Here is a 16600-nt window from a genome sequence, read left to right on the forward strand (position 1 = left end):
CAGAGCAGTTATCTTTGTATTCTATTCTGTATACATACTCCATGCAAACATTAAAGCTTATGTGTTGGTATATAAATAATAAAGCAATAGAAGGCACTGATGGTCTTGAATTACACACAAGATTAAAGAAATCTAGTATATTCTAGAATATTATATGATTACTAAATAAACAATATGTGGAAAACTGTAGAGGAAAGCTATAAATTGACACATATTAATAAATGCATATTAATAACTGATAAGTTAATCCATATACAGGAGAAAATTCTAGAACAAGTTGACGGGTATAAATATTAATTACAAGTGAAAGAACAGGGAGGGAGGGAGGAACAGAGGGCTTAACATCCTTCACAGTTTTTAAATTAAGTATTCTAACATTTCCTCATGATCTAGGTTGATCTCTGTGTCTCCCTCACTGGTATATTGGTGTTTTAGGACACAGACTACTCCAGCCTGTGTGAGACAGAGACCAATCTGTGGACTCTGGAGCACTATGCCAAGCTCTAGATTCTGTCTCTGCTCCTGTTTATTTGTGTGAAACTAAGCAAACTATGGAAACTCTCTCTGCCTTTCTCTATCTTTCTCTATCTTTAAGATATAGACAGGAATAGTGACTGCCTTGAGACATTATTATGAAGACTAATGGGTTAATCTATGTAAGACACTTAGAAGGTTCCTGGCATATGAATGCTCAATACTAGATTTTGCTATTGTATCTCTAGTATCTAAATTGATGTGTGAGACATGTAGAAATTTTTCAGTAAGTGGATTTGCTAAATAGTATGTTTTAGATCCCTAAAACCACAGCAGAGTGCATCCCTTGAGATTTTGAAAGTAGAAGCAGACATGAATTCTGACAGTCTTTCTTTCTTCATTCTTTCTTTCTTTCTTTCTTTCTTTCTTTCTTTCTTTCTTTCTTTTTCGCCACGTGGAGCATGAACAATCCCTGAATAAGACCCATGTGTTACTGTTATGGAGAAGTTAAATGAGATGCAGAAATAAGCAGAAGCAAATCCTTAGTTTCTGCAGACAGGGGTGAGTCCGCCTGCCTTGCATAGTTCTGCCTCATCTTATCTCTTATTGTACAAGGAAGATGTTTTGATAGTTTGTCACAGAAGTCTGTTTTTAATGGAAACACCCTGGGATCAGCTATTGTTCTTAGAAGACAGCTTTGTTGTGGAATTATTCAAGTACAGAGTTACATTATGAGTGTTTTCCCATCAGATGTACTTTGGATAGAATATGAAGGTTAGGTTAAAAACAAACTAACATCCCAGAGCTGAGTGGCACTAAATCACGAACTTGGGAAGGATGGAAGTGGCAAGAAATGTCCACAGCACATGGTTGTGACACTGCATCCAGGATAAGGACAATTTGGCAGCCTCTCAATCCTTTCCCCACCACACCAGCTCAGTTTAAAAAAACTAATGTAAGGTCATATGATAGTTTTACTTCTGAAAATATGATAGTATTAAAATGAGAGAATTAAAGAAAATATATTGGGACAAATAAGACCAGTAAAATCCCAAGTAAAGCTGATGGATTTCCCTGTCACAGTCTGTAAACAGGACTTCCAACATGAAGTCAGACTTATTTATTTTTTCAGGATGCTATCCACACATTTTATCATAACTATGATACTAGTAAGAGACCTAGTGAAAAAGAGGTGAAGACTTCTTGAAATCTTGAAATAAGAATATATTTTTCTCTTTTTTAATTTTAATTTTTAACTTCCCAGAAGTGATTTTTATCTCTAGAAGTTCAATTGTGTGATTTACATTTTCTGTATGGCACAGGTAAAGGTACACTGGGGTTATAGAGGAATAATAGAAAAACAGTGGAAAACCTCTGGGAATGAGAAAGGTCCAAAGTCAAGGCCTGGGTGCTTGGGACCACATGTTGGAGTCAAGATTTTATCTGGCCATCAAGGGAGGTGGGAAGCCCATTCCAGAGAATCAATCCTCCCAAGACTAGAATCTGCAAATGAAAGAAACAGACACCTCCCCTGTCCCCAGCATAAGCCCAACACGGAAGCAAAACCACTGCCATGCACAACCTGGCATGTTGTCGGGGAGGAGACTCTGAGAAGGTCGAAATTGCCCAACATCAGGAAATCCTCCATCCCCTGCCAACTCATACAGCCAAACTTAATTTGTTCTTCCTCATGAGTCTAGTGTGATGCACTTGAATTTCACATGGGGAATGAATGAATGTGCAGGTTACTTTTTTCTCCATGTGCATCAGCAAATGCACGTCAGATAATGAAGAGTAGGCTAGGGCCTTTCACCATAGACCGAGGAGGGACTCCTTGTGGGATTGGGATCACTGAAACTTGACATCTTCTGGAAATTTACAGAACCTAAATGCTGATCAGCGTTAAAACAACTTAAAATAGTTGATACAAATATAGTATTTCGATAAGAGTGACTCTACTGAGTGACTTGTTTTCTGGGGATATCAAATATATCAACTTAAAGTAGGTGTAAATTATTTTAAAATATTTGTAGCCTTCTTTAAAAGCCAGTGACTTAGGGCCTTTTCTGTGATGCCCACCCAGTGATCTTGACAGAGAAATGTCTCAACTCATGAAGCACCTGGCTTGACTTCTCTCAAACTATCACTTATAAAGAAGAAATTCACTATAAGTCAATAACTCTGATTTTCTTCAAGAAAAGGATGAGTGACTTATCACATTGTTTGTGATGTATATGAATTGTATTTTTAAAATATTTTTTTATTTATTATTTTTATTTTATGTGTATGCGTGTATTGCCCTGCATGTAGGTAAGTGCACCTGTGTCATGCAATGCCCGCAGAGGTCAGAAGAGGCTGTCAGATCCCCTTGGACTGGAGTTACAGACAGCTATTAGCTGCCATGTGGTGCTGGGACCCAGATCTTCTGCAAGAACAACCAGTATTCTTAAGCACTGAGCCATCTCTCCAGCCCCTATTATTTTTATTTTATGTGTATGAGTGTATTGCCTACATGTATCTAAGTGCACCCATGTCATGTAATGCCCACAGAGATGAGAAGAGGGAATCTGATCTCCTGGAACTGGAGTTAAGGAAGATTGTTAGCCACCATGTGGGTGCTGGAAACTACACCCAGGTCCTCTGCAAGAGCAAACAGTGCTCTTAACTGCTGAGCCATCTCTCCAGCCCCCTGACTTGGATTTTTAAGAAGAAAATGTGCATTGTTTCTGTAATTCAGGAAGAAGTGCAATCTTTTATTCTTTATTGCTAGCTTTTTATCCCCTAGAGAGGGTCTCATTATATAGCCCTGGCTGGCCTGGAACTCGCTATATAGACCAGGCTGGCTTCAAAGTCAAATATCTTCCTGCCTCCGTATCCTGAATGCTGTGATTTAATGAGTGTCCCACTACCTCCCACTTTCTAGCTTTTAAATACTCCCCTTGATCATGTTTTCCTCAAAAACCCTCCACTTATCTGGCCCAAAGATAATATCTTACTTGATTTATCTGATTTTTTAAAAGTCATGCCTCTTCTCAGGTGACTTAGAAGTGGTGGCTGATCATTAGGCCACAGCGATGGAGTTGCTTCCTTTCAGCACTGACCAATGGTTGATGTACAGGATGACAGTAAGGATGCTAGAATCTCTGGGGACTAAAGTGGGGATCTGGGGTTAGGACCTGTGGGAATCAATCTTAGGAAAGACTAGACTAACCACTCCAGTTACTGTGTCCCAAGGGTCCTCAGTGCTGCCTTTCCCACCTGACTTTCCTGCTATCTTCTGTAATTGGCTCCAATTGTGCTTTCCCAAGGGCCAAGTCACCTGAGCTCAAACTAGGAACGAGGATAAAGTTGTACATAAATTACTAATGCTTTTGAAGAAAGAATCACTTAACTATGGGCTATTTACAAATTAAACTTTCTTGATACATTGAACTATCTGCTATGTGACTTTAAGAGGCTGACGGACCAAAGAAAAATTCAGTCAAGTCCAATTTGATAAATAAATGAGTTCATTAGGATTATTTACTGGATCTTGGCAGTTCATAGGTAGCTGTACTACCCAAAAGTCCCACCCCAAGTCAACCTTTCAATTCCTATGTCCACCCTCAAGGCCATGTGTAGCTGGGTCAGCATTGCATGAAGCTGGGGCAAGAGAAAGAGATGACTAGAATTTCAGATGAGAATATTACTACTCTCTCCTCTTCTTCCCAGAGGGAGTGTTAACAGCATAATTACCATAGTCCTAGCTATCAACTATATTTTACTGCTTATTTTGTGAGCCATAGTCTGCCACAGTTCACCACAGATGCTCAGCTTCATGATGGCTATGGTCATGTCTCTCCTGGAAGAAGTAGCTGCACACCACTCCACCATGCTCTGCTCTCACATTCTCTCATCAGGCTTTTCTGTAATGCTGCTTTTGTCTGTGTGGTGGTAGGATGGGGGCTGGCTTCTTTCCCATTTGGGATGAGCAGACATTTTTAATTCCTTGCCAAGAAAACCACACAACATTGTCTGTCACTTGCCATTTCTCGGGGTTTCCAAATCTTTGTACTCATTCTCTGTGATCAGGCTGGATCCTCTGTAGCAGAAATAAAAAGCCATGAAGATCTACAAAGTCAAAGCTGGGGTAGAGGCAACAGCTATCCGGTTGCTCTTGCATAGACAGCTCATGGTTCCTATGTAATTTCCTAACTGCCTTGGATTCTACTTTATTGTTGATAGAAGAACATTCCACCTCGGTGCTCCTCTGAAGTGTAGTATGAGATTTTAGGATCTGTAGCTGGACCGTTTTTGATCTCTATTCACTTTCCCTCTGAAATCTCAACTTCTGCTCCTATTCTTCTTTCTCCAATCAAGTTTAGGAGTTTAACCAGTATAAACTATAAAACACAATTTACAGTAAAATTTAAAGTGAAATATATCAGTATCTCCAGTGATAAGTGCTCAATATATAGCATTTAATGTGAATGGTCCTTTTTTTCTCTCCAATTTACTCTCAGTATGTATTTGATTAATTAGATTAACATTTTTTAGGACAAATTGTTAGCTGGGTCAGGGTCTATGCCAGGTGTTTCCAGGTTCTTGGAAACAGATTGCAAAGTAGCAAGGAAACTTTATTCAAAAGCAAAGTGATAGTACAGATTAGAAAGAAATATGCTGTCAAGGGGTTGGCAAGATTGCTCAGTGGTTAGAGCACTGACCGTTCTTGCAGAGGACCTGGGTTAGATTCCCAGCACCCACATGGCAGGTAACAACTGCCCATAATGCTAGTTCCAGGAAATCCAGTGCCCTCTTCTGGCTTCTGCAGGCATTACATACATGTGGTATACTTGCATACATATAGGCCAAACACTCATACTCACAAAATAAAAATAAATAAAAATTTAAAAAGAAATATGCTTTCAAAAGTGACAGTGGGTTATATGAGCAAGGGTACTCAAAGGCCCCAGTTATTGTTTCAGGCTTCCTTTTGTGGAGTTCAAAAGAAGAGAGAGCATGTTTACTAGGGGGATAGTGACATTGCGTCTCTATTTTGACTGATATATTTGAGTTACACAAGATTTTTTTTCTACTGTTCAAGTCTTTTTCCATGATACATCTGATTTTAATTATATGTACACCCAATCATGCATTGGTATAGGATGGTAAATAGAGGTTTCTTTCAAAAAATTGTCTCAGAGGATAACGTTTGTCTTATTGCACTTATATCCAAGACCATTTCAGGCTAGATTATACCTGTTACTCTTCTACCATATATAATTGGGAATGTATTTGGGTAAAAACTATCTATACTTGATGATTGTCAAGGGGTGGAGGGAGGAACTTATTCCATTGTTCAGAGTAGGGTGTGCATGCAACTCAATGCAAATGGTTTCTTAAGTTGATGAGCACATTATTAGAAGAGGGGTGTGTGCATTGCCCAAGCAATGGAATCCCAAGTTGCTAAACTATTCCTTATGTGTGCCTGGCTCAAAGTGAAACAAAAGACTTTTTATAGAATCTAAAAATCTAGATTATGAGTTCCTTAAAGACTTGACAGCCCTGGTCACCCACTCTCATCACATTCTCAAGGATACCATGAAAATGCTGTGTAACAGGATCAATGCTAAGTATTGATGGTAATAGTCCCGACCCTATAAAATTCTGAGTCAACTTTTCAAGAGAGACATTGACCAGATGACCCATAAATAGTTCATTAGAATTCATTTTCAAGCTGTCATGACAGCTTCTCTGTTAAGAAGTGGAAGAATTCCCAGGAGACCAAGAACTGAAAATTATGGCAAAATCAGGACTGACTAAAGAAAGGAAGCAGATGCCAGGTGGAGGAAGAACCAGGTGCCTCTCAGCATCATAATATTCCCCGTGAGGATGGACATTACACGTGGGAGGAGGCAGACAGCCGTGAAGCTGGTGGCAGGAACAGAACCAGATCTGTTTTTCATGTTTATATGAAATAAGTCTCAAACTGGTATTTGAAATGTGAACCTGAAGAAGTTGGAGCCACAAGGGCAAGGAATAACACAGTGCGTCCTCCCGCTCATTTTTTTATCAAGCATTCTGTCCATGGTAGAGAATGTAGGAAAGGGTGAGAATGCAGACCGGCTAAGGCTGCTTAGAGTTCCAAGGCGAGACAGCATAAAGGAGAAAGCAGAAATGGTGAGAAGCAGAGGATTCAGAAGGATTAAAAGGTAGCAGCAGATGATCGTAACACTTCGTCGGACAAAAAGTATGGTCCCGGGATGAACAGGAGTGGATGTAGATTTCATGTTCCTCCCAAGGAGCTCTGAGTGGATTGAGGAAGTACTACCAAGCCTAGACTTTGGAAAGAGGATCTGGCATGAGAATAAAGAATCTGGGCTGCCCAGAGTGCTTGTGAAAAGCTCAATGCTAGGCTTAAAGTCCACATGAGTGCTCTGGGCTATCACTTAGATAGTAGGGAAATGTTAGGACAGTACTAAGTATGTTATGTGCAGGAAGATGCAACCCTAGTGCAAATTTCTGAGCATCTGACGGTCTCCAGCCTAGAAAAGATGATCTGGCAAGTGAAGAGGAGGCTGAAAATGGAACAAAGAGGAAGTCAGCAGCCTTGATAGGGTAAAGGGCTTGAGGATGAAATGTCAAGTGGTACCCATCATTACTGAGAATCCAGTATCACCTGTTGTGATGTCAGGCACAGAGAAGGGCTAAGGGCATAGATGTTGAATTCTCTGTCTCTCCTACTCATGTTTGCTCAGATCAGAGTTAGAAGCATAATGCATGCGTCCAGAATGCACACTTGCTGCTCCTTTCTTATACAAACTCATTTGTCAGCAAAGCTTCAGGTTTCACCAGAGTTTGGAATAGTGACATCATAGGCTGCTTTTTCTGAAATAAAGCTATGGGAATTAATTTCATGTTAACTTTGACTTTAGAGAAAGAGAAGGTTACAAAATCAGAATAAAGACTCATGAACTAAAATGATATCTAGATGAAAACCGTGTAGATTTTATAAGCATTTTTCTATGATTATCAACTCTCGTTAAAATCTCTCGGGCTAGCTTTTGACATGTTGCCAAAGTGCTGATAATATGGTCTGCAATTCCAAATGGCTGAGTGTTAGCTGCCATGTAGGTACTGGGAACCAAATCTGGGTCCTCTCCAAGAGCAGCCAGTACTTTTAACCACTGAGCCATCCCTTCAGCCCCTTGGCTAGCTTTCTTATACCACCTGCCCAGGGAACAGTTGCCCACAATGGGCTGGATTCTCTATATCAATTAATAATCAAGACAATCCCCCACAGACATGTCCACAGGCAAATCTGATCTGAATAATCCCTCAGTCAAGACACCCTTCTCACATGACTCTAAGCTGTGTCAAGTTGACAAAGCTAACTAGGACACTCTACCCATTATTGACCTGACACACAAGCACATCACTTTAATCCATAATGATTCATTCCTGGTCCCCAAGATCTCATGTTAATATCATAATATAAATCACAGTCCAACTTTTAGAAGTCCTGCAGTCTTTAAAAATGCCAATGTTCTAAAACTCCAAGGCCTTTTTAAAAATCCAGAGTCTCTTAACTGTGGGTTCCTATAAAATAAAAAAGAAGTTTCATATTTCCTGTTCCAAAATGGAATAACTGGGTTATTAAAACAATCAGATCAAAGCAAAACCAAAGTCTAGCAGTGGAAAATCCAAATCCTATAGCTCCACGTCCAACATTTAGGAATCACTCATTGTGTAGGTTTCTGACTCCAAAATGGCCTTAGCAGTTCCACCTTAGCTCTGCCATCTGCAACACAGAAGCTTGTCTTATAGGTTTAGGCAGCTCCACTTCATACCTACAGTTGTCCTTGGTGAATGTCCCACTGGCATCTCCAATATCCTGGTATTTCCACTATACCTTCACCAATGGCTTCTCTCTTCCCTCCACAGGGACTTCAACCTTCTTGCATTGTGCCAAGCCTCAGCTGCTCTTTAGGACCTCTTTTTTTCCCTTTTCATTGAATTTTCCCAAATTTCATACCAGTGTATTTTGATCATATGTAGATCCCCTCCCCTATCTGCACCCATCACTGAAGCTTGGTTAACCTATCCAATTCACACCCTTAAAGGAAACTGGCTAGCAGTTATCAATAGTTCCTCAGCTAGGGTTGAGGTTTCTTACATACTTTCCCACTTCTGTACTGGGATCTTGTCTTGCTTAAGCTTACATGGGTCTTGTGAATGCTGTCACCATTGTTGTGAGTTCATGAGTAACTGACCAGCTGTCTGGAAAACTCTGTTTCCTTGTGATCATACACAACTCTGGCTCTTTCCATCCCCTCTTCTACAATGATCCCTGAGCTTGGGTGGCAGAGGTTTGGTATCAGTGTCTTATTCAAGGATAAACATTCTGTAGTCTCTTATTTTCTTCATGTCAGCCGGTTGTGGGTCTATTGTTAATCACAGTCTGCTGAATAGGAAAGCTTCTCTGGTAAGAGATGAGAGATGCATTAATCTGTGGTTATAATAATAAGCCATTAGGAGCCAGTTTAATACTATATCTATTAATACTATGTTTATTTAGCAGAAACATAGTATTAGAATCTCCCATATGTCCTGTGACCTGTCTAGCCATAGGTTCCTAAGCTTGATATCATTGTCAGGAATGGGCTCCATCTTCTGAAGCAGGCCTTAAATCCAACCACAAGGTGGTTGTTTACTCCAATAACATATGTGCCACTATTGCACCAGTTGGCATATCTTGCCAGGCCAGTTCTTGTAGCTTATATGATTCACACTTGGGAAAGGTTGATGATTACTTTTCTCTTCCAGTTAGCATGCGTAGCACCTTCCAGCACTATGAAAGCTAGCAAATAGAGATGAAGCCTTGAAGTCCACAGTAGCTAGATTTCTCTTTGTTTGTTCTATAGATTATATATATACTGTCTTCAGCAATAGAGTCTTACCATGAAGTTCTGGTGGATAACTAAAACAAATGACTATGTTTAACATTGTCTGAGGGTCTATGGGACCCCTGGTCATCAGCTTCGAAAGATGGAGGTCCATTCTTAGCAGTGGGCTTTTGCTAACCTGCTGTGTCCAGTGGGGGCAATATCCTTCTTTTATAGGGCAGCTCCTTTAAATCTTTTTAATAAAAATGTATTCCTTTTTATATTGTATACATATATACTTTAAGAAACTTCTATAGTGGTAGGTTTCCGTATGGTTTTCTTCAAAAGACCATTGGTGTTAGTTATCAATCCCCACCCTCCTTCCCATGCTCTGCCCTCCCATTCCACACCCCTTTATTCCTTCCTATGCCATTATTCTCCTTCCCCCTTTATATCACTGCATTCTAACTCCTCTCCCATGAAGCCTCCCTCCAATTCCATGTCCATGTACTAGTTTCCTAGTGTTAGTATTTAGACTATACAAAGAATTAGAAAGATTAAACATTAAAAAACAAATTCCTTAATTAAAATTGGGTCAAGGAATGCAAATGCATGAAAATATTTCTTTAAATGTTTGCCATCTTTAGCCATTAGGGAACTACAAATTAAAACCACTTTGAAGATTCATCTTACCTTAGCAAGAATGTTTGTAATCCAAAAAACAAACAACAGATGCTGGTGAGGATGTGGGGAAAGGGAAACTTTTATTCAACACTGGTGCAGCCACCATGGAAATCAGTGTGGAAATTCCTCGAAAAGCTAGAAATAGATCTACTACATGATATAGCCATTACCACTCTTGGGCACATACCCAAAGGACTCTATATCCTACTAGAAATACCTGTTTATCCATGTTAATTGCTGTTCTATTCACAATAGTCAGGAAATGGAGATAACCTAGGTGTCCACCAACTGATGAATGGATAATGAAAGTATGGTACATTTATACAATGGAATATTAGCCAGCTGTTAATAAAAATGAAATTGGCAGGTAAATGGAGGGAACTGGAGACAATCATCCTAAGTGAGGTAACTCAAATTGAGAAAGACAAATGTTACATATTCTGTCTCATAAGTGGATGCTAGGTTTGACTCTTTAAATATGCATGTTTCAATTGGAAAATCTTCATGACCTCTTAGTACTTCAAAGCTACTATCACCTGGGCCGGTCTAAAATAATGTTTGCCAAGTTATGCTTGGCTTAAGCCTTGTCCCCTTGAACCACAGCTTCTGAAAGCTCACCCTGAAGAAATGCTTTCCTGTTGTCCTAACGAAGCACAGATTTCACCTCATGATACTGATCTCTTATTAAGTACAACTGATTCTTCAGCCCCAACTGATCAGCACACACAGATTCTGCTCCAAAACATCACACAAATAACCCTTAGCCCAGTTCTGAGGGTTTTCACTCTCCTCTGAAACCTTATAAGCCAGGCCTCCATTGGTGGATTTTATCTCAGCATTCTTATATTTCAAGCTCCCACTACTGCAGCCCACTGAGCTCTACCCATAGCATTCAACGACTTTTCCAGATCAAAGTTCCAAATGCCTCCACAATCCTCCAACAAAATAGTCCAAGGAATAAAAGCCACATGAACAGATCCATCACAGCTTACTCTCATATGTATTCTTTTCTAGTTTCTCTTCTGCTGCTGTAATAAAATACCATGACTGAAAGCAATGTAGGGGAGAAAAAGGTTTATTTCTCCTTACAGGTTATAGTCTATCAATGAGGAAAATCAGGGTAGGAATTTGAAGCTGAACTCATGGAGGATGCTGCTTGCTGGCTCACTCCTGGGCTCATGGTTTTCTGGCTTTCTTATACAGCCTAGGGCCACTTGCCTAGGGAACGGTGCCACCCCACAGTAAGCTGGACATTCCTACATCAAGTTATAATCAATTACATCCCCCACAGATGTGCCCATAGGCTATTCTGATCTGGGTATCCCTAAGTTGAGGCTCCCTTCTCAGATGACTCTAAATACTGGACTTTTAGTATGATAGGAACGTACTGGATGATTCTTGTAGAGGACAGTGCTTCCTGTTTGATCTTCCATATTTAAATAAATGCCTAAATGATATATTAGCACTTTAAGCACATGTAATTCCTTTGTGGTGAGGGGGTACTTATGAGTAGCACGTAATTGAGGACTTTTTGATGTAGTTTTATCAGAGTGTTGGCAAAATGCTTCCCTCTCTTATACCTTCCAAGAGACCAATTCCTCAGTTATTGAAAATTAAATTTCCTTTAATTTTAGTCCTTACAGTTAAATGTTAAAATCAAAATATTTAAGGCATAACAAATTATTTGCCATATCTTACCTATTTAATGAGTGTGATTATTATGAGATTTATTTTTCTTTTACATTTCTTCCTTGTCTAAGTCAAGGATCCTGGTGGGAGTGGGGCATGCTCCTCTGTGTGGGGAATGTCGCTGTTTTTCTCTGCTTGGGATACAAGCTAAGTTAACCTCGTTGGACTCTCCCCCAGGAATTGATGCGCATACACGTGGTGGGTCATTATGCTGCTGCACCTGTGTAGTGTGAAGGTCAGTGTGCTTTTCTGATTATAAGAAACCATCCATGTCATTCCATTATAACCCCTTCCACTCATAATGGAATGTGCCTGAGCCCAGAACCTGTTGAAGTCGCCCAGCCCAGAATTTCCTCAAGCACGATCTCAACATTGGAGATCTACCACCCACCCCTCCCATGACCTGCATCCTCCAAGAACCCAGTCGTGCTCCATTTTGAGATGATGTTCTTTGCATGTCAAGTCCCTCTTGTATGATTTATATGTACCATTCTCATAAGTGAATTTGTACGTGGAATCAAATGCCCTATGATAATTTTTTCTAAACCACATCCAAGAGCTTCCCTGGGCCATGCATAATAATATAACAGTTATTATGGACACGTGGATATATGCCTTGAGATAAAAAAAGTTTTTTTCCTTCACTCAAAGTCATGGCCTCTGGGATGGTCAATAGAATGGGCTTCTTGCTTTTTTCTGAGTGGCTTTCCTTAGAAGATGCTTTTAATTAACTTCTCTCAGAATTTCTGTCAAATTCCTTCTTTTCCTGTGTCATTTACTTGTGGTGATAGCCCTGGTTTTCAAGAAGCATAGCTCGCATTTGCCCATCATTGTGTCTGTTTGTATTGCATGTTTCCCCTGTGAGCTCATTTCCTAAGAGGTAGGTGTGATTACTGCTCCTGTTTTATATGAGAAGGAACTGGGCTACTCAGGCTGGGGTGGCCTTTCCAAAATCTCTTTGTATTAGGTCACATATAAGGCAATTCCCAAAATTAGAACCAACAATCATAACTCCATTTGCTTTGGGACATTCTAATAATACTTGTTAGTACAAAAATTCATTTAGTACGGGATTCTAAGTTATTGGTTAAGGAGAGAACAAATCCCTATTATTGAAAAGAAAATTAACATTTTTACTTGTCATTCCAAGAGTGGCCCAAGAGTTATTCCTTGATGGCTGTCTGTAGTAACTTTAGTGAGAGCTTTTACCAGGGTACCTTGGGTAGTGTCAGTCTTCAAGGGAAGATGTTATTGAAGCTCAAGGCCCATCCTCTCTTTGGAGGATGCTTCGTTGCCCCTTACAGTAGTTTCCCTCTTTGCAGAGGGGTCTTAGCCCTGTTTCTTGGAATCAAACTGAGGGAATTTCTTCTCCAGAACTCTGGTTTCTCCCACGTGTGGTCAGTAATGCCCTTAGAATACCCTTTTGCCAGTTTTGCATTTCATTGGGATAACAGGTTATCATCTGCCTAGAAAAATATTCCCAAGGTTAAACCTATCACTGGGCTTTTATTTTTCCTGTATTCATTTCCCCTGAGCCTTTTGGACTGTAATTATTTTATTTATTTTATGGAAAAGGCAAATCTAAAATTTAATAACCTTTAATTATAGTGAACTTAATAGTATATGTACCATTTTAAGTTTTCTCTTTCATAGATCTTTTTGTGATGTACTCATCTGAGGCATGTGTAAGTTTTTTGGCTTTGTCCTCATTTCTTTCTAGTTCTATTTTCAAACAATCTTTACCTTTTTTTTTTTTTTTTTTTTTTTTTTTTGGCCTTTTTGAGACAGGGTCTCCCTATAGCCCCAGCTGTCCTGGAACTCACTATGTAGACCAGGCTGGCAATCTTTACTTTTGAACAAAGTTATCCCACAAACTTTTCTCATCTAAAAGCATTTCCTTTTCCTCTGTAACCTCCTTTACTCAAACTATATTTCATATTAACAATTTTTCATGCCTTGTAAAAAAATTTTATTTTATTTAATGTATATTAGTGATGCCTTCATGTATGTAAGTGTACCCATGTCATGCAATGCCCACAGAGACCAGAAGAGGGCATTGAATCCCCTGGAACTGGAGTTATGGACAGTTGTTAGCTGCCATGTGGGTGCTAGGATTTGAACCTGAGTCTTCTACAAAAATAGGCAGGGCTCTTAACCACTGAACCATCTCTCATGTCCCTTCCATGCTTTTTAAAAATTTGATGGTTTCTTTCTGTTTTATTTGCCTTCAGAAATCATTTATTTTTTAATTAAATAACTATATTCTAATGAAACCCAGATAAAATGTACTAGCAGTCCCTAAGAAATCTCTATTTCTTTCTTTTTTTCAAAACAAAAGCAGGATAAAAGTCCAGCATTTCTGCCTGTGCTTTGCGTCTCTTTCTTTTGGGTTGCGTGCATACCTCTCTCCATAGGCATGCCAAAGCACAAAGGTGAGTGAGTGTCCCAGGCCTTGGATTCCAGCAACAGCACAGCCTAGGCAGAACCAACCCCCAGACAAGGGCAGTTACCGATGTGGGGGAGGCTGCACTCAGGAGCAGAAGAGAGAACCAGTCTATCCCTTCAAACAGTAGGAATTTCTTAGACAATCTGGAGGAACCTGAATTGAGACATCAACCCTGACCAAGACTCCCAATTGCATGTACGCCTGATCCTCTGGGTTTTTGTTTGGTTTTGCTTTGCTTTCCTATTTCAATTTCAAACTCATTTAGCTCCTTGGAGATGCACTTGAGCCATCAGACCACTCTGCTTCCCTCCACATGGCTGTGTTGACTAAACCTCCTCTCTCTGTCACTCACCATTACTGCCTCTTTGATTGGCATATTGTGACTCACAGCTTAACCTGTGGGGTCTGTCAAAGCCAGAACTTTTTTGCCCCAAAGTCCCACTATGAACTAATAGGAATTTTGGCTAACTTAACAATTTTAATTTATGTAACCTCTCATAAGGCAATTCGGTACCATATAAACAATCTCGTTTAGACTATATAAAAAAAAACAAAGATTTTGTAACTCTTATTTATCACTTTCCAGGTTTAAGTTAGGGTTTTTTTGTTGTTGTTTTGTTTTTTTGAGACAGGCTCTTCCTGTAGTCCCATACTCACTATGTAGGCCAGGCTGGCTACAGTCTCAGAGACCTGCCTGTCTCTGCCTCTGGAGTGCTGGATTAAAGGAGTGCACCACCACGCACTGCTTTAAATTAGACTCTTGATACTATTATTTCCTCTACAGCATTAAGCAATACTTAATTCAAAACCTGCACTTCCAAGGACATGACCCTTAATTGAAACAAAGTAGAAAACTTAGGTCTCAAAGTCACAGATCCTAAACTACTCAGTGATAAGTCTCAATTAGACACCTAACAGAAGCAAAAACATTGAAGTATGAAGCCAGTTAAGCAGACTTCAGGTCATATTTTTCCTTATTTAAGAGAAAAGCTGTAGAGATAACCTCAATTTTCTAAAGGCCTCAAATAGCCTGTTGAGAAATAGGGTAAAATTTTCTTCCTTTCTTTGAGTAACCTCATTGATCCTATTCTAGTTAACAAGGCAGTTTCCCATCCCTGTATGGAGGCTCTCTACCATCACCCTACATCTATGATTCCTTGCTGGGATATTGTGATACTAAACAATGGGTTCCTGATCTGGGACAGTCAGTGTTCTGAACAGATGGTAATGGGATTTGAGCTACTAATCTATCTGTATTTCTTCCAGCATCCTTCCAGGTCCTCTGTTTCTCTTCACAGAAACAAGTAGGACCAAGTATATACAGCTCCTTCCATCGTTCGGCCAAGCCTCCCATTAACAAGCTTATATGGAGGCCACATGTTTCAAAGTAAACTATTAGCCTTTTTACCCCTTTAGGATCAAACTTATTCCAATACTTGAGTTGTACTGTAACATAAAGTCCAAGGGAACTGAACTTCTAAGGGGAAGGGCAAGAAATGAAGGGACTCTGCAGTGGGGGAAGACATCCCTCTCATCCATGCAGAGTCCTCAAGAATACCTGCTGTTAAGAGCATCCCCCAATCTGTCACACTCAGGAACCTCTGTTGAACTGAATATAACTTCCAGAAGGACTAGAACACTGCTTTGAGGCCCCAGTCCTCTGGGTTTACTTATCCTCAGCTGGGGTTTGAACTAATCACTTGTCTGTCCGGACATCAAGTCCTGAAATACTGAGATACAAATCCCTGCTACAAGCATTTCTGAATCTGTTTATTTTACTTTGGAAGAACAAAGCCTCTTTCCGAAAAGGTACTAAAAAGGCCTAAAGTGCTAGGTTTGCTAGAAAAGAGGCCTGACTGCACAAACAGTTCTGGCCTTTTCCCAGAATGCCATCCAGGTTAAAATACAAATGAGCAGGGTTTTGTTTTTGCTTTCCTTGTTTGCTTTGTGTTTAGGGGAGAATGCATCCATACCACCAGAGCTAGTATAATCTACAGTAAAAGAGCAGGAAGGACATGACCAAGCAGAAGAAAACAAAGCCCAGGAACAAAACAGTACTCAGGAAGGGCCAAGCAAAGGTATGGAGGAGTGCAGAGGAGAAGGACGAAAAGGTCAAGAATAGGTCATGTGAGCAAAGCTCAGGCAGTGCAGAAAAGTCTGCAAAGGCATCAGAGTTCAGAGGAGCAATGGCTGGATCTCAATGTCCTCGACCTGGGGATCTCAATGTCCTCGACCTGGGGCTACTGCACCATCACTGCCACTCAGAGTCGGCAGACCACCCACATGCCTGCGTCTCCTGCCACACCACCAGGGAGTTGCCACACAGACCTTCAGTGTATGACCAAAATGGGCACCCAGATATTCTCCTCCCCACTCCTATGTCTGAGCCCACTATCCCCAGGCCTGAAACTTCAGTTCCTGTAGGCCTCGGGGAAAGTGAAAG

At 40.2% G+C, this 16600-nt stretch overlaps 1 protein-coding gene across 7 annotated transcripts in view; it reads left to right on the forward strand.

Annotated features, from left to right (window-relative positions):
- Hecw1 (HECT, C2 and WW domain containing E3 ubiquitin protein ligase 1) overlaps positions 1–16600 on the forward strand; it is a 492247-nt gene that overhangs the window by 111684 nt on the left and 363963 nt on the right. For all 7 annotated transcript variants that reach the window (XM_008836284.1, XM_008836287.1, XM_008836281.3 and 4 more), the window contains exon 2: positions 11889–11946. In XM_008836284.1, the coding sequence (XP_008834506.1) occupies positions 11920–11946 (27 nt within the window). In that variant the 5' untranslated portion in view covers positions 11889–11919. The remainder of the gene's footprint in view (positions 1–11888; positions 11947–16600) is intronic.

The sequence above is a fragment of the Nannospalax galili genome, unplaced genomic scaffold (assembly GCF_000622305.1).
Source record: "Nannospalax galili isolate Female #2095 unplaced genomic scaffold, S.galili_v1.0 scaffold54, whole genome shotgun sequence".
Lineage (NCBI taxonomy): Eukaryota > Metazoa > Chordata > Mammalia > Rodentia > Spalacidae > Nannospalax > Nannospalax galili.